This window comes from Amblyraja radiata, chromosome 16, assembly GCF_010909765.2.
Source record: "Amblyraja radiata isolate CabotCenter1 chromosome 16, sAmbRad1.1.pri, whole genome shotgun sequence".
Lineage (NCBI taxonomy): Eukaryota > Metazoa > Chordata > Chondrichthyes > Rajiformes > Rajidae > Amblyraja > Amblyraja radiata.
In genome coordinates this window covers 32897987-32920069 of record NC_045971.1, presented here as the reverse complement: position 1 = coordinate 32920069, position 22083 = coordinate 32897987, and the positions used below count along the sequence as shown (strand labels likewise).

Genomic DNA, 22083 nt, shown 5'->3' with positions numbered 1-22083 from the left:
AAAAACATTCAACTTTCTAATTTAGACAGGTTTTACACAAATATTCATGAAAAGGCAACAGAGGTCAGTTAAAATGGAGACACAACCTTATATGAAAACTAATAATTTAAAAAGAACTAGAAGACATGAAATTGGACTTAAATAAAGCTACTGTTGGATAGTATAATATAGGTTAAGATCAAATAATTAAATATATAAATTGCTCACAGATCAATTCTAACGATTTTTGAAATGTCAAATTACCTTTGGCTGCTCTGTGTGTATTTCAGCATAGTTCGGCACGTAATTTCCTTTTGATGCGTCCTGTCCTTTGCGCGATTTCTGCTTTTGTTCTGGTCGCGACAACGGTGGAGGGAAAACCTCTGGTTCTTTGCCATCTCCTTCTTCTTTTTCGTCTGGACGCAAAAGAGAAGGATTCCAAGACCCTAGTTCAGGTAAATACTCTTTTCCTTCATACTGCTTCATTAGGTGTCCTATTTTGGTAAGGAGGTCTGTACAAGCAGCTTTTAATTTAGGTTTCAGACAATCTATCTTAATTATTCTTATTACGTGAGCAAACAGAGTTTGTATATCCTTGTTGGGTTCTACAGCTCGTACTTCTTCATTAACTTTAGTCTCAAACATATCATCAACATTTGTTTTGGTTTTAGAATTATTTGATGAAGAACTTTTAACTGATTCCTTTATTATTTTCTTGGGATGTACGGGGGGAAATAAATCATTATTACCTTCCTGCGTGTCTATGTCTGGATTGCTGGTTGTCCCTTCATATTCCAAGACGCCATTTTGCTCTTGAGTGTTATTAGCCTCTTTGGCTTTCCTATATGCTTCGTTGAATAGTTTAATAAATTCCTCTTGAGAAAGTCTTTTGGTGGCCGGAGTTGTTTCAGGACTTGGCCTGAAACTTGTATCAGGACTCTCCTTCACAGCATTATCTAGAAACTGTCCTAGAGGATTGACCCAAGAATCATCAGAAGCATTAGCAGCATCATTGTCACCAATTTCAATAGTCTCAGATACTTGAAGAGCCCTACTGAAATGTGCAGGATTGAGTGCTTTACTAGCAAGTGGCGCGTGTTTAGGTTTGTCAGAGGATTTGGAAACATTTGTTTCCACTACAATGATCTCTTTGGGTACCTTTTTTCCTTTAGAACCGGCTATCTCATATACAGTAATATTCTCGTCTTGCTCTGTGGTGGTTTGTGTTGTTGTCTCTGTTGGCATTGCAATCTCCAGTTCCACAACTTCTGGGTAAACTGATTCAAATTCATACATGATTTCTGGTGGTTCTGTAGTTGTTGGTGGGATTATTATAATTGTAGTTGCCTTCACTTCCTTGTCGTCATCAGCTTGTGAATCATCTGATGCAGGCTCCCTTTTAACTCTCTTTATTACTTTGTGTTTTTGGAGATTAAAATCTTTATCCTGAATATTAAATTGAGAACCTGCTTCCATGGGAATACCACGGTTGTGAGAATCACGTGAACCATGAGTTAATTGATGTAATGGTATTTTATCAGAACCAAATATATTCAGAGGACCATGATTGCCACGTTGCCTTCCATTAATGTTTACTTGGAGATGGTTTGCTCTAGCTAGGTGTGGACTAAATCTAGCATCTCTATCAAAGGATGGCCTTTGTCTAATTCTACTTAAATGAGGCATACTTGCTGCTTTTGCAGCAGCTATATGTGGATCTAAATGATTTCCAATATATATGTTCTTTTCACTTTCTTCTATTTGATGAAGCAAACCTAATTTGGAAGACCTCGCAAATGAGTTTCCACGAGGTGAATTTGCACTGTTATCCTTTTGATTCATGAATGATTCCAATATTTTATGGTTCTTTAAGGACATCTGAGATCTTAGCACAGTCCCATTAATCATCAGAAAAGTCTCACTTACATCTGAAATACAAATAAAAGTGAATTCATAAATAACAAAAAAATCAGTATTTCCTATTACATTATGTTACTTTATTTACACTTAGTTCCATTATTCACATATCTTTTGCTTCATTTCATATCCAACAATCTATCAATCCTGAATATTCCCAAAATCTGTTCTGGAATAGAGAGAGAATTCAGAACACTGAAATACATTTCTGTTTATTTTGGTTGTAAAACTCTTTATCTTGAGACAACACAACCCGACCCACATCTCAAATCTTCAAGTAGGACAAACAGGGTCTCGGCATCTAACTAATTGCATCGTCGCATATTAGCTAGCAATTCCAATGGACAAGAATGCGAGATATTGCAAAAGTGGTGTACTCTGCCCAATCCATCCCTCCCCACCATCACAGGAGGATCTGCCTCAAAAAACTGGTATTTATCATCAAAGAAGCCCATCTGACATTAGGCCTACATGTTGCTGCTATCATTGGCACAAGCTTGAACATCATTCACCACCAGGATCAGGAGGAACTACTTTTTTTACCAACTATCAGGTTCTTGAACCAACCTGCATAATTCCCATCCTACCTCAACAAGGGAACACTACAGACTACCTCTTGCACTACTATGGACTTGTTTTGTTTTCTAGTTGTGTTTTTACACTAATATTATTTTTCTGCACAGTCATTTTACTTTATACCGTCTTGCAGAATTTTTAATGTTTAATTTATATATAATTTATGTTTATATATTTGTGTGTCTGTGGTGCAGCCACATTTTCATTGACCTTAATTTTACCTCCACATGCTTGTTCATGTAACAGTTAACTCAACATGACTTAGCATGTCATACCTGAAAGAAGTTCACATTTTGCCTTTCTTCCAAATACTAGTCAAGTCTAATTCTAAATTACATCTTGGTCAACAACTACAGAAATCAGTATAAAAAAGGCAAGCATAACTTGTGTCAAGCAAGAGGAATAACTGCTCAAAACTTCCAGTGTGATCTCCATAAATTCCCATATAATTGTAGTAAGACCTTTTCAATCCCCTTGCAATAATTTCTAGCATGTGACTCCGCTTCTTAATAATGAATAACAATTTTTAAGTTAGTTCTAATGTTGTATTTCAATACAAACTTTTTCTATGCATTTGACCATACATTAAATGATTTAATGGTACATGTTCCTTTAACTTTCTATATTTGATCCAGTTTAATACGCTCTGATTATAATTTATTTATTAACGTTTTATGTTAGTCCAGAAAACAAAACACTGACATCTTGGCACCTGAATTTCTAAAACTACCTGGACAATGTAAATAACAAATATTGACACCCAATGCAAATGATCCATGTTACCAGAAAAATGAAAATATACAGATTAGCCATCTGTTTAATTCCTTTTACTCTCTATTTACGAAGCAATAGGAGAGTATGACCAAGTGAAATAGGAATTGATGTGAAAGGTGAGGCTAGTAATGGATTAAAAGTATTATATATTAATGTGTGAAATATAAGAGTAAAGTGGATGAGCTTGAGGCTCAGTTAGTGATTGGTAGATATGACATTGTGTGGATTACAGAGACATGGCTGCTGGAGTATCGGGACTGGGAACTGAATATTCAGGGTTATATGTCCTATAGAAAGGACAGGCAGGTGGGCAGAGGAGGTGGGGTAGCTCTGTTGGTGAGGGATGAAATTCAGTCCTTTGCGAGGGGTGACATAGGGACTGACGATGTAGCTTTGGATAGAATTGTGAATTGTAAAGGTAAGAAGACACTAATGGGAGTTATCTACAGGCCCCCAAACAGTAGCCTGGATATAGGGTGCAAGTTGCAGCAGGGGTTAAAATTGGTATGTAATAAAGGTAATGCCATTGTGGTCATGGGAGATTTCAATATGCATGTTGACTGGGAAAATCAGGTTGGTTCGGGACCCCAAGAAAGGGAGTTTGTAGAATGCCTCCGAGATGGATTCTTAGAGCAACTTGTATTGGGGCCTATCAGAGAGAAGGCAATTCTGGATTTAGTGTTGTCTAATGAACCAGATTAAATAAGGGAACTCAAGTTAATTGAACAGTTTGGAGGTAGTGACCATAATATGATGTTTTAATCTGCAATTTACAATACAATACAAATTTACAATACAAATTTATTTGTCATTTGAGCCCCAGTGAGACTCAAACGAAATTTTGTTTCCACAGCCATACAAACAAAAACAAATTTGATTCTAAGGGGGAGTAAGAGGCAACCATGGCTTACAAGGGAAGTTAGGGATGGTATAAAACTAAAAGAAAAGGTGAATAACATAACAAAGAGTAGCGGGAAGCCAGGGGATTGGAAATTTTTCAAAGGACATTCGAAGGTAACAAAAAGGGGTGAAAAGATGAAGTACGAAGGTAAGCTCGCCAAGAATATAAAGGATAGTAAAAGCTTCAAAGTCAAAGTCAAAGTCAATTTTATTTGTCACATGCGCATCACATGCAGTGAAATGAATTTGCCAGCAGCTATACACTTAAAAAGAACACACAATCTATCTATATTACTAAATCTCTGATCTTGACCGCTTTTGCCCTACTGTGCTGCGATTTCCGACAGAACGCCGCCACCTACGGCCGTCATTTTTGGCCACCTCGCCCAGAGCCCCCCTCCGCCTTACGGGAGCGGAGGATTTTTCCCATCGATGACAAATCAGAGAGATATTAATGTTTTTTTTAAATTCACCATTCTCTCTGCTGCCCCTGCTGGAGGGAGGGGGAGGGACTATAAAACCAGGAAGTGATGTGCCTCACTCAGTCTCTGCAAGATGGATGAAGCCAAGGGTCATGTCTCTCTGAGCTCTGAATAACACTGAACAAATGTCTACACAACTGCGAGTACCCTTAATGTGGTTTGAAAATGAAAATATGGTTTGTTTGAAGTAAAAAGGCACTGCCTGCAAATGGTTGTTTGGATGCTTTGGCTTGAAGTTGAAAGGCACTACTTACTGCAAATGGTGGCATGCAGTTGAAAGGCACTACTTACTGCAAATGGTGGCTTGGGTGCTTTGGCTTGAAGATGAAATGCACTATTTACTGCAAATGGTGGCTTGAGAGCTTTGCTTTAAAGTTGAAAGGAACTACTTACTGCAAATGGCGGCTTGGGTGCTTTGGCTTGAAGTTAAAAGGCACTACTGCAAATGCACTTACTTCCTGGTTGCACTGTATATTGATTTTAGATAAAACGCTACTTACGGCTGTGATTTTTGGCCATCTTACTCAGTCCCCCCTCCGCTGAGCAGGTGCAGAGAATTCTTCCCATCAATGAAAAATAAAAGTGTTATGTGTTGAGAATCTCTCCTGTCAATCACGCCCTGAAAGCCACACCTTTCCCGGTGGGAGGGGTTATAAAATCCGGAAGTGTGGGTGTGGCTCAGTCTCTGCATGATGGGGGAGGGAGAGGTCATGACTCTGTCTGAGCTGTGAATCAACTGAACACACTGAATGTCTACTGAACTGTGAGTTTGGTGTTATGTGTGGTTTTATGGTGGTTTCACCCTGCATGAAATGGTATGAAGCTGCATTTGAATTTGGTGGCCTTGGACCCTGCTTGAAGTGGAATAAAACTGCACTGAATTTGGTGACCTTGCACCCTGCTTGAAATGGTAGGAACATGGATTTGAATTTGGTGGACTTGCACCCTGCTTGAAATGGAATTTCAAGGAATAGTCATGAGTCAACTGCCAGCCCACCAGCCGTGAGTGAGCTACCAGCAGATCAGGTTTGAGGGACTGAGCTGCCACCCCCAAGAACCCATACCAGCACTCCAGAAAGCACCCCCACTGGCCACCAATATTGGAATTGGTGGAGAGGTTGAATATTGCGTCGGGGGACCAGCCCTCCCGTGTGAACATGGGACCCAACGGGTCCCACTTAGTACACAATAAAATTTAACACAAACATCAACTACAGCATTCTTCACTGTGGTGGAAGGCAACGAAGTTCAGCCAGTCCTCCTCCTTTGTTCACCCGTGGTCGGCGCCACAGACCGTCCGTAGTCGCCGCTACTGACGGCCCTCAATGTACAGGCCCTCTCGTCGGGATGATCTAAACTCTGACGTTGGGACGGTGAAACACACTCCACGGCTTGGAGGTCCCGAATCGGCACTCCTACCGGAGTCCGCGGCTTCAAGATGTTGTAGGCCGCAGGCCGGCAAACAGAGCTCTTCTCCGGCGAGGGATCCCAGGCTCTGGATGGTAAGTCCACTCCACACCTGCTGCTAGTAGCTCCACAGATCACAATCCCATGATGTCAACGACACCAGGCCTGCGATCGGAGCACTCCTCTCTGGTGACCCTCAGTAAGGGTTTGCCCACTCCGCGATGTAAAGCCCACGCGGCGCCTGCTGCCGATGCTCCGGGCCCAACTCCCGGAAAGGCTGCTCCAATCCATGGTGTTAGGCCACGAGGGAGGCAACATGGAAAAAGTCGCCTCTCCGCGGTTTCCCCCTTTCCCCTCCCCACCACCCCCCACATAAGACACACTGGGAGACACCCAAACCAACACTAGACACACCAAAAAAAACCCCAAAAAAGTAGAAATAATGAAAACGCGGCTGGCAGGGCAGCCGTCTCGCAGCACCCCTCAGACCAAATTTTCTTTTCTTTAGGTATGTTAAGAGAAAAGATTAGTAATGACAAATGTGGGTCCCTTGAAGGCAGATTCAAGTGGGGAACAATTATGGGGAACAGGGAAATGGCAGAAGTTGAACAGGACTTTGTTTGTGTCTTCCTTGGTGAAGAAATAATCAATCTCCCAGATGTACTAGAGGACAGAGGATCTGCGGTGACAGGGGAACTGAAAGAAATTTGCATTAGGCAATTGGGTAGACTGATGGGAATGAAGGCTGATAAATCCCCAGGGGATCCCAGGGTACTCAAGGAGGTGCCTCTGGAAATTATAGCTGCATTGATGATCATTTTCCAATGTTTTATAGATTCAGGATCAGTTCCTGCGGATTGGAGGGCAGCTAATGTTTTCCCACATTTCAAGAAATGAGCGAGAAAACGGGGAATTGTAGCCTGACATCGGTGGTGGGGAAGTTGCTGGAATTAATTATTAAAGAAGTAATAACGATGCATTTAGATAGCAGTAAAAGGATTGGTCCAAGTCGGCATGGATTTGTGAAGGGAAAATCCTGCTTGACTCATCTGGAATTTTTGAGGATGTGACAAGTAAAATGGATGATGGAGAGCCAGTGGATGTGCTGTATCTGGACTTCAGAAAGCCTTTGATAAGGTCACAGGTGAATAATGGGCAAAATTAGAACACTTGGTATTGGGGGTAGGGTATTGACATGGATAGAAAATTGGTTGGGGGACATGTAACAAAGAGTAGGAATAAACGGGTCTCTGTCAGAATGGGGAAGGCAGTGGCGAGTGGAGTGTCGCAAGTCTCGGTGCTGGGGCCGCAACTATTTATAATACACATTAATGATTTACTGTAGATGATGGACTTAAAAGTAGCAGTAGCAAATTTGCAGGTGACACAAAGCTGGGTGGCATTGTGACCTGCAAAGAGGGTGCTAGGAGATTGCAGGGTGAGTTGAGTTGAGGGCAGGTTGAATGAGTGGGCAGATGCATGGCAGATACAGTATAATGTGGATAAATGTGAGGTTATCCACTTTGGCGGCAGGAACAAGGTGGCAGATTATTATCTCAATGGTGGCAGATTAGGAAAAAGGGAAGTGCAACGAGACCCGAGTGTCCTTGTACACCAGTCACTGAAAATAAACATGCAGGTACAGCAGGCAGTGAAGACAGCTAATGGCATGTAGGCCTTCATAACGAGAGGATTTGAGTATGGCAGTAAAGAGGTCCTTCTGCAGTTGTACAGAAACCTGGTGAGACCACACCTGGAGTATTGTGTGCAGTTTTGGTCTCCTAATTTCAAGGACATCCTTGCTATTGAGTGCAGCGTAGGTTCACGAGGTTAATCCCCGGGATGGCGGGACTGTCACATGAAGAAAGATTGGAAAAACTGGGCTTGTACTCACGGGAGTTTAGAAAGATGTGGGGATCTTATAGAAACATATAACATTATAAAACAACTGGACAAATGCTCCCAATGTAGGGGGAGTTCAGAACCAAGGGGCCACAGTCTAAGAAGAATGGGGAGGCCATTTAAAACTGAGATGAGAAAAACTTTTTCGCCCAGAGTTGTGAATTTGTGAAATTATCTGCCACACAAGGTAGTGGAGGCCAATTCAGCAGCTGAATTTTATTTATTTATTTATTTATTTTATTATTTATTTCGAACAGAATAAAAGAATAAAAAGCAAGTGTGAAACAGCATCCAAAAATCAAAACAAAAATATTTATAAAGTGTCATAAACAATATCTATAAATAAAATTTAATAGAGAGTTAGATATAGCTCTTGTGGCTAGCGGAATCAAGGGGTATGGGGAGAAGGCAGGCACGGGTTACTGATTGTGGATGATCAGCCATGGGGGGAGGGGGGGGGTTTATGTGCGGTCATACCCATGTAAGAGTACAAGAATGCATAACTTGTTCATTGTGTATTTATAATATAGTTTATCGTGTATTATATGTCAAAGCTGCTTTCTTCATCTCTCTGTCTCTCCCTCTCTCTCTGTGTTGGCTGCAGCCATCGTCTGCTTCTGTGAGGGAAGCAGGTTGATGATTGATCACAAGGCCCTTCGGAGACTGTGTCTGATTGGCCGCCGAGTGACCAGCGCATTATGTGATTGGACACAATGCCCTTGGAGACAGCGGCTAATTGGACGGGAAAAGACCAATTTGTAGATTGGATGGGAATTTTAAGGGAAGCTGGTCAGTGATTGGACGCAACCCCCTTAGAGACAGCGGTTGATTAGCCGCCAAATAATCTGGCACAAAAAATTGACAAATAGGAAAATAATAAAATTGGAATTTAAATCGGAAGAATATCATGCCTAATCTGCAGCAAAGATACTAATATCCGCTCTAGTATCTTTGATCTGTAGTTCCTTCGTATTCAAGAAAAACCCTGTCCCGAAACTCCTAATCAATTCCTCCACAGATGCTGCCTAGCCCACTGAGTCCTCCAGCACTCTGTGTTTTTTATTTAACTCTTAAAATTGAAGTTAGACATAAAGCTGGAGAAACTCAGCGGCTCTGGCAGCGACTCTGGAGAGAAGACCCTTCTTCAGACTGAACTGAACTCTCGTTGGTGAGAGTACTTGTGATTGTCTGCAGAAGGGTCTCGACACGAAACACCACCTACTCCCCAGAGCCGCCGCCTGTCCCGCTGAGTCACCCCAGCCCCCCCCCCCCCCCCCCGTGTCCACCTTCAACTCCAGAGCCAAACAAAGAACACAGATTGCCGAAGTAACTCAGCGGGCCAGGCGAGACCCGCGGAGGGAACCGGCCAGGTTCCCCCTGCCCTCCCTCCCCCGAACAGCAAGGAACAGCAGATGCATCCGCCCCGCCCCAAAACGGCAAATGATTCCTGGAATGTCGAGGTGAAAGGGTGAGAGAGAGGTACTGAGAGAGCGAGAGAAAGAGATGAGAAGCGGGAGAGAGGGCGTGAGAGAGAGAGAGAGGGAGGGAGGGAGGGAGGGAGAGAACGAAAGACAGAGAGGGGGAGGAGAGGGGGAGGGGGGTGGGAGAGGGCGGGAAGGGGGGGGGGAAAGAGGGGGGAAGGCGGTGGGGGGGAGGGAGGGGGGCGGGAGAGAGGCAGCGAAGCAGAGAGACACAGCCGCAGAGAGGCACAGCGGCAGAGAGGCAGAACGGGTAATAAAATAACGTGGAATAATAAAATAACGTGACTTTACCTGAGCCCGTGCTCGCGGTCCAGGGCCCTGACAGTGAGTTTTAAGAAATTCTGCCGTGTATTTTATTTAAAGCAGCGCGGCGTCATTAATACTTGGACAAAACACAATTATATTTTCTGAGGAATATGGATCGATGTATTGATAAGACATTTTATAACTAAGTGTTAACTACTGGCTGTTAACAAAGTGCTAACAGTGGTGGTTAACAAATCGTTTTCGTTTCACGGCCGGTGCAGCGTTGACTGGTTCTAATGATTATCCATGGTCGTTTAAAAAAAAAAATCTATATTTAACAACTCTGACTTCCTTCTTGTACAGAAATTGTACATAAACTGGAAACTGAAAAGTAGGGGAACGCCGTCCCCCTGCATACACCCCCATTTCCATCACTGCATGTGCAGCCTCTATCTTCCCTCCTACACTCTTCCAAATTAAAGACCACCGATTGTTCCTCCAAAACCTGACAATACTGTGGCTCAGAAAGATCAGGTGGAGCAGTACCAAAACCAGTCTTAGTTATGGAAATACACGTGCTTTATTGGAGAATAGCCAACATTGTGAGAATTGAAGTCAATTTTGGATTAGGACATTACCAAAGCTGATTTTTATTCCCCAATTGTAAAGAACAGAAATGTCAAAGCGCAGCAATTCACATCTTAAGTGCATTATCAACAGAAATGAATGTAATAGCAACATGCCACAAGAAGAAAGTTAAACGACAGATGTCATCAGATTCTAAGTAAATGTCATTGACATAAAGAGAAACGTCAATGGTAACAAAACCCCGTTGGAATACAGTGAATACAAAGAGAAGTGTATTCCAATAATTTACTAGATGCATTAGTAAAATGCTTGTCAGAACCATCCCTTTAAAATAATAATTTTCAACACCAACATTTTTACATGTATCACTTAACAAGCCAGCGTGATATATATATAAAAAGCAATAGATTTCTTTACAAGCTGATTAATGAGAAGGCAACAGCTGATTTCGTATAGCTGGAGAAATTTAATTTTAAAAGTACAATAACATTTCAATGATCTGCAATTGAATTGTTCAGAAATGCTGATGGTTCAGAATCTGGCTCAGTGGGTATTGCTTTCTGCACTCCCTTTACATTCTTGGGCGACTAGTTTCCTGCACGCTCTTTCACGCACGAGGACCCAGTTTCCCTGGCTTTCTCGAAACTCACCAGATTCATTGGGAAATGTATTTCATTTTTGTGTAACATCTTCAAAAAAGTCAACTAAAAGTGTGTTGAAATAATAAACAAAATAACATCCAATAGTTTGGAAACTTTGTCAGTCTGGCATTTGCAAAATCCCAGGATGCTGGATTACTGAGTTTCCTTGTATATATTACGCTGACTGTCACATTAACAAATGTTCACTAGATGGCATGAATGCGTTATGATTCAAATGATGCTTGTGCACATGAATAGAATTGAAGTTTCTTTATATAAGCAGACACAACCTACCACATGAGGTGTCATTTGCACATGGATTTGAACACTCTATCTTCACAGTATTGTAGAGAATTTCAATAGTTCGGGCAACATAGCAAAGGCAGCACCTCACTCCATCAGGCAAATCACTGTAAAAGTAACGAAGTAACACAGGGTAGTAATCAAACAATAGCAAAGTATATATGAATGATGTACCTTTGAAGAGAATGGAAAAACACTCACAGCTGAACAATGTTTGGAACTGCCACAAAAGCTGGGTACATCATTTGAACAGAGAGCTTGGTTCCACGCAGGTCTCTGAAAATGAAATCAGTTAAGCAGAAAAGATTACATGATAATTTAAAAAAATTACATGATTATTTTAAAAAATAGTACATGGAAACATATTCCATTCACTGCTGTGAATTACTTTAGTGGCACTCTAAAAAATAATTACACAAGTCCAGCAATTGAATAAATGCTTATCATTTGTGCAGTATTTCCACATCCCATGAAAATACAGTACAGATTGTGAATTCAAGCACAGATATGGACCCAACTCCATTGGACAGCACAACAGATTATTAATGCACACTAATATTAAGTATTCAAGGTATTTAAAATGTATTAATGTTAATGCATTTTGAAAATCAGATATGAACATTCTTTATTTATATTTTCTTACTGCAGTTTTCGCACTGCACGTTGTTCCACAAAATATGAATACCATTTTTTTAAATTCCTATTTCTAACTTCTATTATTTACAAACTGAACATGAATGGGCATCAATAATTTTCTTACAAAATATCATTGGTCATCTTCACAAAACATTTTCTATCATAGCAGTAAAACTCTGCAAGTTTTTATGTGTTACCTACAATACAAAGAAACTAACCACTCATCATATTGCTGATTGAAATCTTGTGGAACATAAAAAGTAAGCTATTTTTTATAGCAGGCTCATTGCACTAAGAAATTAGTTTTTTTTGACAGGGGAAGGGAAGGGGGGGGGGGGGGTGAGAGAGGAGGGAAAATCACAATCTTGGCTGTTAAAGGAATACTCAAGTATATTAAATACAAAATGTAGAAACAGGCAGCATCTCTGGAGCAAAGGAATTGATGATGTTTCGGGTCTAGATGCATTTTCAGACTGCCTGAAGAAGGGTTTCGACCCGAAACGTCACCCATTCCTCTCCAGAGATGCTGCCTGGCCCGTTGAGTTACTCCAGATTGTTGTGACTATCGTCGGTTTAAACAAGCATCTGCAATTCCTTCCTATTCAAGTATATTAGATGTCTTGTGCACTCAAAGGCTGAACTAATATCAATTCTTATTTTACCATTTGTACCTCTTTCCAACAGTGGGAGTTCGACTGCATGCACATGTCCTGAAGGTTACAATTTCAACATTGTAGTTGTATCTGTCACAACCATACAATAGACCATTCCATTGTTTTATTTTGAATGTCACAGCTTTATGCACACAATATAGTGATGCAATATATGCAATTTGGCATTGGTCAGGGTCAAACGTGACAACCTGGCAATTTGTATTTTTTAATTTTGCTGATCTGATCTACAACAGTCAGCCCGCTGCCTGGCCTGTTTCCAATTATCAGATATGTCAACTCTAGTCATGAAATTGAATGGTTGACCCAAAAATAACCTATTCTTGTTCTCCGGAGATGCTGCCTTATCCACTGACTTATTCCAACACTTTGTGTCCTTTTATGTATTAACCAGCATCTGTAGTTCTTTATTTCTAAATTTTGTCATGTTGCATTTAGAGTTGTTTTGCAAATTTTATTGTAATTCCATGATAAAAGTTGGGTCCTTGTGGATTGTTTCTCCACTAAAAACACTCTTACGAAAAAAAAAATAGTCCTGTGTAAAAGTAGACTATTATTGTTTGATTTGTTTTCTACAACCATTGTAGAAAAACCCCACACGTATAGCCATCTTGGGACAATAATTATAAAGGGTTTAGTTTGGTATCACAAACATCTGCGCCATTGCCATGGTTGCAGGCCATCAAGTGGTGGAGACTTGTCAGCCGAGTCCGATTTGACTATCAGCTTTTGTCTGGTTATTATGACCGGTATAAGTTCCTCATTTCCTTATGTTTCCCTATGATCAAATTATTATGACACCATAGTATCTTCTGCCTCAAAGCAACCTTCACTATATGCATTCTTTCTAGAAGCTTTTAGCTTCTAGATATTTCTAGAATTCACAATATTGCTAGGTTATTCTCATTGTCTATTTACTCTATCTTTATTAGACAGGTTTACGTTTATAATTGTCACATTTACAGAGGTATAGTGAAAAGCTTTGTTTTGCATATAAGATTGTATATACCATACATGGATACAATTAGTTCAAATTCGTACAGAATCTAGTTCTCAGCATTGTTCCTTAGACAAAGTCCAACGTCCTCATGAGGTAGATGTTTATCGAACAGTATCCTAGCTTATGCAAGGACCAATTAGAGGCCTGATAATAAAGGGGAAGAAGCTGTTCCTGAGTCTGGTAGTGTGCGCTTTCAAGCTTCTGTATCTTCTGCTGGACAGGAACAAGGAGAAGGAGGAATGACTATGTTGGCTGATTGTTGACATTGACATTATTGACATTATTGACTGGCATTCGGGAGTCGTAACAAAATGGGGGCTCGTCCGGGAATGATTATGTTGGCTGCTTTATCAAGGCACCGTAAAATGTAGGTGAAGTCAATAGTAGATTCTAAAATTTACCAATATTCTGGTGTATCACCAAACTTCAGAACAAAGCGCTTCTCAGTGGTCAATTTGTTAATTTCTTTAATTTCCTTACTTAGCCAGCCTAGCTAAATATAAGTGTGTTTTGTTTTGTTCAACATTGTAAGGATAGAAACTCTGAAAAATATATCAACTTAATGCCCCCATCAAATCAGGCAGTAGATGGAAAGTGATGGAACAATACCTAGTTACTGGCATTCTTGATAGAAAAGTATGATTTGATAATGGAGACTGCAACATCATGCCAACTTCTTGACTTGTTTTATTGATGAGGGATCTTAATTTATGTTTGTTTTATTTTTGTCACAAAAATGTTACAAAAAATAGGACAAAGAAATTAATTATCTCGACCAAGATGATAAGCTGGAAATTATGCCATACCACTCCAGCTTGTTGTGTCCACCCTGGCTTGGGTTCCTCAAGACAGTACCGAAGACAAGCCATCTTCAACCGCTTCTTCAATTGATTTCCGTTGATCATTGGGTGGTGTTGGATCTTTGATTTCTCAATGATTTGCTGAGTCCCGTAGTAGCGTTTTAAAACGCAAAGCATTATAAGACAGACTAAAAGGGCTGCGGACTGCAGCTAAAAGTCACCCCATAATATAACTAACAGACAAAAGACTGAGGAATCACGACTGAAGATTGAACAGACAAAAAACACTAAACAGTCAGACGTGAAACAAGCTTCCTTATCTTTACAGGATGATTTGGATTTATTAAACTATCAATTTTACTTCGGAGTCACGTGAGTGACTACATGAAGACCCCGCCAGCATGCATGCGTGACATATCGCCTAACGCATTGCGCAGCGACAGGCGGGGTGAAGAGTTCTCCCGCAGCGTCAAGGTTTAAAAACGGGACCTGCAGGTAAGTTTACTATTCTGAGGTCATGTATTTGCCCTTGTGTTTCTCTGTTTCAGAAAACCATGGACAAGGGCAAGAAATCAAAAAGTGTCGCTTCTCGACTGGCTGCGGGGGACCGCAAAAGTTTCAGCAGTCAACAGCGACCAGAGACACCTGGACCGCAATTTTTGCGGTCCGTAGTCACCGATGTAACACCTTCTCAGCTGGGACCAGCGCCGCGAGCTGCACAGCCCGAACCAGCGCAGCGGACTGGTGGGAAAGCGAAGCAGAAGTCAGTCCGGCCGGTTGACTCGGATGAGTCGGGCCAGGAAGACTCGCTGCCGGGGAGCAGTGGAAGTGACTGCATTTCCCGCATGGAGCGGTTGATGGAGCAAATGTTCCAACGTGACATGCTCCGTGAGATGGAGTATGGTCACCATGGGAGTCTTAGGACACCCATTACAGCACCTTACCCAGGGCTGTATAATGCATCTCCCTCGACAGAGGGGAGCATTACAGGCCAGGGCTGGGCTGGCTCCGAAGAAGGTGGTATGGCTGAAGAAACCGGCAGTGTGCTGGGGGTGCAGCATCCACAGGAGCTGCTTGGGGTGGACACGAAGTTTACGGTGCCAGTGCAAATGGGACAGCCGTTACAACCAAAGCTGGCAGCCAGTATCGACTACCTGTCCTTTCATCAACTACAGGAACAGGTAGTCAATGAGACAACAGCAAAATACATGCCTCATGAGAACTGTGCCTCATTAAATGTCCCTGCAGTGAATAGTGCTATCTGGGGGTACATTGGAGCCAGAATCAGAACCCAGGAGGTAAAGATGCAGAAGATATTAAAATTTCTAACATCGGGCATAGCGGCATTTGCTTGTTCCGTGGATGGAACGGAGATGACGGAGACTCAACAAGACACTTTGGCGCTGCTCTCTAACACGCAATACGAAATGAATTGCCTGAGGAAAAGCGCGATTAGACCTGCATTAAACCCCAAATTTGCTGGGTTGTGTAAGACTGCCACTACACAACCGCAAATACTGCTATTTGGGGGTAATTTATCCAAGCAGGTCAAAGAGCTCGACGAGGACCCTAAAGCCGTCGGGCTCATGATGGCGTCAGGATGGCAGCACCCCTATGCATCCACCAGCAGGCAACGACACCCGGACGCTGATGAAAGCAAGAGGGTCGCACAACAACCACAGAGGTCTTTTTTAGGCCAAGGCCCAGAGCGACCTTCATGGAAAATGTGCCAACCTCACAATCCGGCGCCTCTTCCGCAGAAGAGGCAAAAGCAGAAGAAGTGAATACTCCACTGGTAACCATGGTGGTAGGTGGGTCTGGTTCCTTCCAGAACATAAAGGGTGTAAGTTCTATCCTAACTGGGGGCTAGGTTACACCTGTTTTGGGAGGCATGGAGGTCTATTACTACTGACCCTTATAAAATACAAAGTATTCAGGGATATGAAATTGAGTTTATCCAAAAAGACATTCCCCCAGTTCAACATGTGCCTAGCCGAGAGTTTGTGCTTTCACAAAAGGAGAAACTGGAAGGTCATGCAGAGCTGGGGAGGCTATATGCTAAAGGAGTAATAGAGAGATCAAAACATGACTCTCTAAAATTTGTATCCAACATATTTACAAAAACCAAAAAAGATGGTGGATGCCACATCATCGTTGATTTGACAAAACTGAATACTTTTGTGGAATATATTCATTTCAAAATGGAAACATTTGTTACTGCCAAGCAACTGGTTTCCGAAGGTTACTTCATGGCCTGTATCGATCAAAAAGATGCATACTATTCGGTACCTATACAGAAGGATCATCGCCGATACCTAAAGTTTAACTGGATGGGGCAGCTCTGGCAGTATAAGGCGTTGCCTAATGGGTTTAACATCAGCCCCAAGACTATTTACCAAGATATTAAAACGAGCCCTGGCACTTCTCCGGAAACAAAAACATATTGCCATGGCATATCTTGATGATATATTCATTGTGGGGAAAACCCTGGAACTAGCTAAATCAGCTGTTTCAGCTACCAAACTATTATTTGAAAAACTGGGTTTTATCGTCCATCCAGATAAATCTAAGTTGACGCCATCCACAACTATGGATTATCTGGGGTTCACAATTGACTCTACCCATATGTCTGTAACATTGCCAAAGAACAAAGCAGCAGACTTAGTGGAGGCCTGCAACAACCTGGTTGTCATCAGTCAACCATCTATTCGACAGGTAGCAAGGGTAATTGGGAAACTTGTAGCGGCATTTCCAGCTACAGTTTGGACCTTTGCATTATCAAAATTTACAAAGGGCAAAGGTGCAAGCACTAAAACAACACGCTGGTCATTTTGACCGACCAATGCAATTACCAGCAAAAGCAATTTTGGAGTTACAATGGTGGAGGTAAAACATGTGGCATAGTTCCAGCCCCATCATTATCAGTAACCCATCATTTATGTTACAAACTGATGCCTGCGCTCACGGCTGGGGAGCTACTAATACCATATCCAGTAGTGGTGGTAGATTGAATGCACATGAATTATCGTTACTACAAACACTGGGTATAAACTATTTAGAGATGTTGGGTGCGTTTTATGAGCTAAAAGCATATTGCTCAACAATGCACCATCTGCATGTCCGCCTACAAATTGATAATACCACAGTGGTGGCATATATTAATCATATAGGTGGAATAAAATCGATATCATGTGACAATCTGGCTAATACAATCTGGCAATGGTGTATCAACAGAAATATTTGGCTATCCGCGACTTACCTACCAGGTAAACTAAATACAGTGGCAGACACCAGGTTACGAAAATTTAATGACAACACTGAATGGATGTTGGACCACAAAGTATTTGCTGATATTGTAACGCGATATGGAACACCAGATATCGATCTCTTTGCATCTAGACTAAATCACCAGTTGCCAACATATGTCGCTTGGGAACCAGACCCTGGGGCAGAAGCGATGGACGCTTTCTCGCTGGACTGCGGAAAATTGTTTTTCTATGCTTTTCCCCCCTTCTGCCTCATCAGTCAGGTTCTACGCAAAATACAATTAGACTCTGCGTCAGGTATTTTGGTGGTACCAGATTGGCCTACTCAGCCATGGTTCCCTGTGGTCCTTGACATGGTCTCGGAACCATGTATGTCCATCGCCAAACGACCAGATCTGTTGGTCCATCTTGTAACAGGCGAGAGTCACCCATGCCATGACAGGATCAATCTGTTGATTTGCAGAATTTAAAGAGACCACTCCTGGATCTGGGGTTGACGGACAGAACAATGAACATGATCACGGCGGCTTACCAGGAATCGACGAAGAAGCAATACCTCTCGTATATCAGGAAATGGGAGATGTATTGCACAAGGACTAATAAATGGGAGATGTATTGCACAAGGACTAATATAGCGTACAACTCAGCCACTGCTACCAATGTCCTAGAATTTCTGGCCAGCCTTCATTTCGATGAAGGTCTGAGCTACAGTGCTATCAACTGCGCCATAAGTGCCCTGTCAGCTTACCTGTGGCAGGGACTAGGACAGCACTCCATGGGATCTCACCCTCTAGTTTCTAAACTTATGAGGGGCATTTACAACGCAAACCCTCCTAGAGCGAGGTATTCCCAGATATGGGATGTCAGTGTTGTTCTAATGTTGCTCAGGGGTTGGTCACCAGCAACATCCCTGTCCCTGGAGAAGCTGACTCTTAAAACAGTCATGCTGATGGCTCTGGTTTCAGCTCAAAGGGTCCAGTCCCTACATAAACTGAGACTGGGTAACATGGTGATTTCAACAAACAAGATACATTTTCGTATCTTGGAGTTGGTAAAGCAAAACAGGCCAGGGTCATCAGGCCTCAAATTGGAATTTCGGGCATACCCTACAGATACCCGACTGTGTGTTGTGACACACCTTTTGCTATATTTAGAGACCTTAGAGGCAGAGAATTGGGATTATGGATCAGCCATAAACAGCCTCATAACCGGGTATCGGTGCAGACCATCTCTAGATGGCTCAGACAGGTTTTGGGAGCTGCTGGGGTGGATACTGACCTTTTCCACGCCCACCCTCTATCTTAAAAGTCAACTGGTATTCTAGTTTCTCTAATCTTACTATGTTTATTTCATCTACTGTTGTCTGTGATTTCACACCGCTGCTTTGAAGAATGTCGCGCATGCGTGCTGGCGGGGTCTTCACGTAATCCCTCGACATAACTCCTCATAAAATAAAGATCAAACTTCAAACTGGTAAGTTCTCGTTTAATCTTACTATTTTTTGGCACCTCTGACTGCTCAAAACCCATTCCCCTGTGCTATGACCCTTCCTTATTGGTCCTGATTCCAGGGCTTGGTGGGCATTACCCCATTACCTTCATACGATCAAGGGGTTGTTGTTCACAGTACGGTCTAGGTTCTTATCAGTTGTAACCTTGAGTTCACAAGCTGTTCTTTGTCTCTGTGCTGAAGTTCTCAGTCTGGTATTTTCAAGGAGTTAACAGATTTTAATAAATTAACCCCATTCATCCTCTGCCAGCCCCAAGTAAAAGATCTGCAAGTCTCTACGGGTGGGTATATTGATTTCACAATGTTCATTTTTATTTACAGCTCCTCCCTAAATGACACAGTCTATGGTTGTATACCAGAAGATATCAATGATATTTAGGCGTGGACTGATAACTAGAAATGCTGTATTTGCACCACACAAGGGAAGGCTATAACTGTCACCAATATGAGAAAGTGCATCATCTATCTTTGACAATCCATGACTATCCTTAACTCTGCCATGAACAGCATCCTGAAGTCACCTCTGTGTGGAGCCAGAGGAGATGGGCGATGTCCTCAATGAGTATTTCTCCTCTGTATTTACCGAGGGGAAAGACAGTAAGACGGAGGAAATTGGAGCAATCACTGGAAAAGTCATGAGAGCAGCCAGGGTTACCGTCGAGGAAGTAATGAAGGTACTGTCGTGTTTGAGGGTAGACAAATCTCCAGGGTCTGATCAGATATATCCGAGGACATTGCGGGATATATGAGGAAATATATCTATAGAGGAAATTGTGGGAGCCCTGGTTGACATTTATGAGTCGTCCTTAAATACAGGAGAGGTGCCAGAGGATTGGAGGGTGGCAAATGTGGTGCCTCTTTTTAAGAAGGGCTGCAGGGAAAATGCTGGGAACTATGTGCCGGTGAGAATAACATCTGTAGTTGGTAAGTTACTGGAGAGTATTCTGAGGGATAGGATATACAGGTATTTGGATGGGCAAGCGCTTCTTAGGGATAGTCAACATGGTTTTGTAGGAGGTCATGTCTCACAAATCTGATTTTTTTTTGAAGAGGTGAGCAAAAAGGTTGATGATGGTAGATGTGTACATGGACTTTAGGAAGGCGTTCGACAAGGTGCCGCATGGTAGGCTGCTCTGGAAGGTTAGATCTTATGGGATCCAAGGAGAGATAGCTGAATGAAGAGCAAATTGGCTCCATGGAAGGAAGCAGATAGTGGAAGTTTGTTTCTCAGAATGGAGGCTTGCGACTAGTGGTGTGCCTCAGGGTTCGGTGCTGGGCCCGTTACTGTTTGTCATCTACATCAATGATTTGGATGAGAACATACAGGGCAAGATTAGCAAGTTTGCTGAAGATACAAAAGTTAGTGGTTTTGAACATAGTGAAGATGATTGTGAACGATTGCAGCAGGATCAGGATCGATTGGCAAGGTGGGCGGAGGAATGGTTGATGGAATTTAATACAGAGAAGTGTGAGGTGTTGCATTTTGAGACATCGAACAAGGGCAGAACCTACACAGAAAATGGTAGGACTCTGGATAGTGTTGTAGAGCAGAGGGATCTAGGAGTACAAGTGCATGGTTCCTTGAAGGTCGAGTCACAGGTAGATAAGTTGGTCAAAAAGGCTTTTGGCACTTTGGTCAGAGTATTGAGTATAGAAGTTGGGAGGTCATGTTGCAGTTGTAAAAGACGTTGGTGACACCACATTTCGAATATTGCGTTCAGTTCTGGGCACCATGTTATAGGAAAGATATTGTCAAGCTTGAAAGGGTTCAGAGAAGATTTATGAGGATGTTGCCAGGACTAGAGGGTGTGAGCTATAGGGAGAGGTTGAGTAGGCTGGGTCTCTATTCCATGGAGAGTAGGAGGATGAGGGATGATCTTATAGAGGTGTACAAAATCATGAGAGGAGTAGATTGGCTAGATGCACAGTCTTTTACCCAGAGTAGGGGAATTGAGGACCAGGGGACATAGGTTCACGGTGAAGGGAAAAAGATTTAATAGGAATCCGAGGGGTAACTGGGTGCATGGAACAAGCTGCCAGAGGAAGTAGTTAAGGCTGGGACTATCGCATCATTTAAGAAACAGTTAGACAGGTACATGGATAGGAAAGGTTTGTAGGGTTATGAACCAAGTGCAGAGCAGCTGGGACATTGTTGGCTGGTGTGGACGGGTTGGGCTGAAGGGCCTGTTTCCACACTGTATCACTCAATGACTAAGTCAACAATATCTAAAATCTCCATTGAATGAGCCATATAAATATCTTAACTACAAAAGAACAAGGGGTCACAGTTTAAGGATAAGAGGGAAGACTTTTAGGACTGAGATGAGAAAATCATTTTTTACACAGAGAGTGGTGAATCTGTGGAATTCTCTGCCACAGAAGGTAGTTGAGGCCAGTTCATTGGCTATATTTAAGAGGGAGTTAGATGTGGCCCTTGTGGCTAAAGGGATTAGGGGGTATGGAGAGAAGGCAGGTACGGGATACTGAGTTGGATGATCAGCCATGATCATATTGAATGGCGGTGCAGGCTCGAAGGGTCGAATGGCCTACTCCTGCACATATTTTCTATGTTTCTATGTTTCTAAAAGTAGGTGAACTGTTATGAGTGTTTGATGAGTGATTCACATTGTGAAACCACAAACACTTTCCATTATCTTCAAGACAAATCAGGGGTAGAATACTCTCCTCTTGCCTTGGTGAGTGCAGTTACAACAACGCTAAGAGTGCAATGCCATCCAGGGCAAAGCAACCCATTTGATTGCATCCCATCCACAAACCTTGTCAGCTGCCTGGCTAAATGTGGAAATAGGTGCGAAGATGGTCAAATACAGACTGCTGCAATGAATCAATGCTATGTTGTAAATAAACCTGCATCTTCCAGGAGCAAGGACATGTTCCAATAAGAACAGATTTACATGGTCATTCCCAAAACAACTCAGGAAGATGGCAAGACTGGTAAAGTACATGATTGGAAAGAACAAAGGTGGCAATCCAGCTTGAAAATT

At 42.2% G+C, this 22083-nt stretch overlaps 1 protein-coding gene across 2 annotated transcripts in view; it reads right to left on the bottom strand.

The window, feature by feature from the left end:
- The window catches only part of LOC116982102 (leucine-rich repeat-containing protein 37A-like), a 120812-nt gene that overhangs the window by 69811 nt on the left and 28918 nt on the right, over positions 1-22083 (bottom strand). The window contains exons 7-10 of one of the 2 annotated variants that reach the window (XM_033035420.1): positions 11398-11472; positions 11188-11303; positions 729-1907; positions 244-395 (exon numbers count right to left, since the gene is read on the bottom strand). In XM_033035420.1, coding sequence (XP_032891311.1) covers positions 244-395; positions 729-1907; positions 11188-11303; positions 11398-11472 — 1522 coding nt within the window. Of the gene's footprint in view, positions 1-243; positions 1908-11187; positions 11304-11397; positions 11473-22083 lie in introns of both variants that reach the window. The other variant, XM_033035418.1, reaches the window with a different exon arrangement.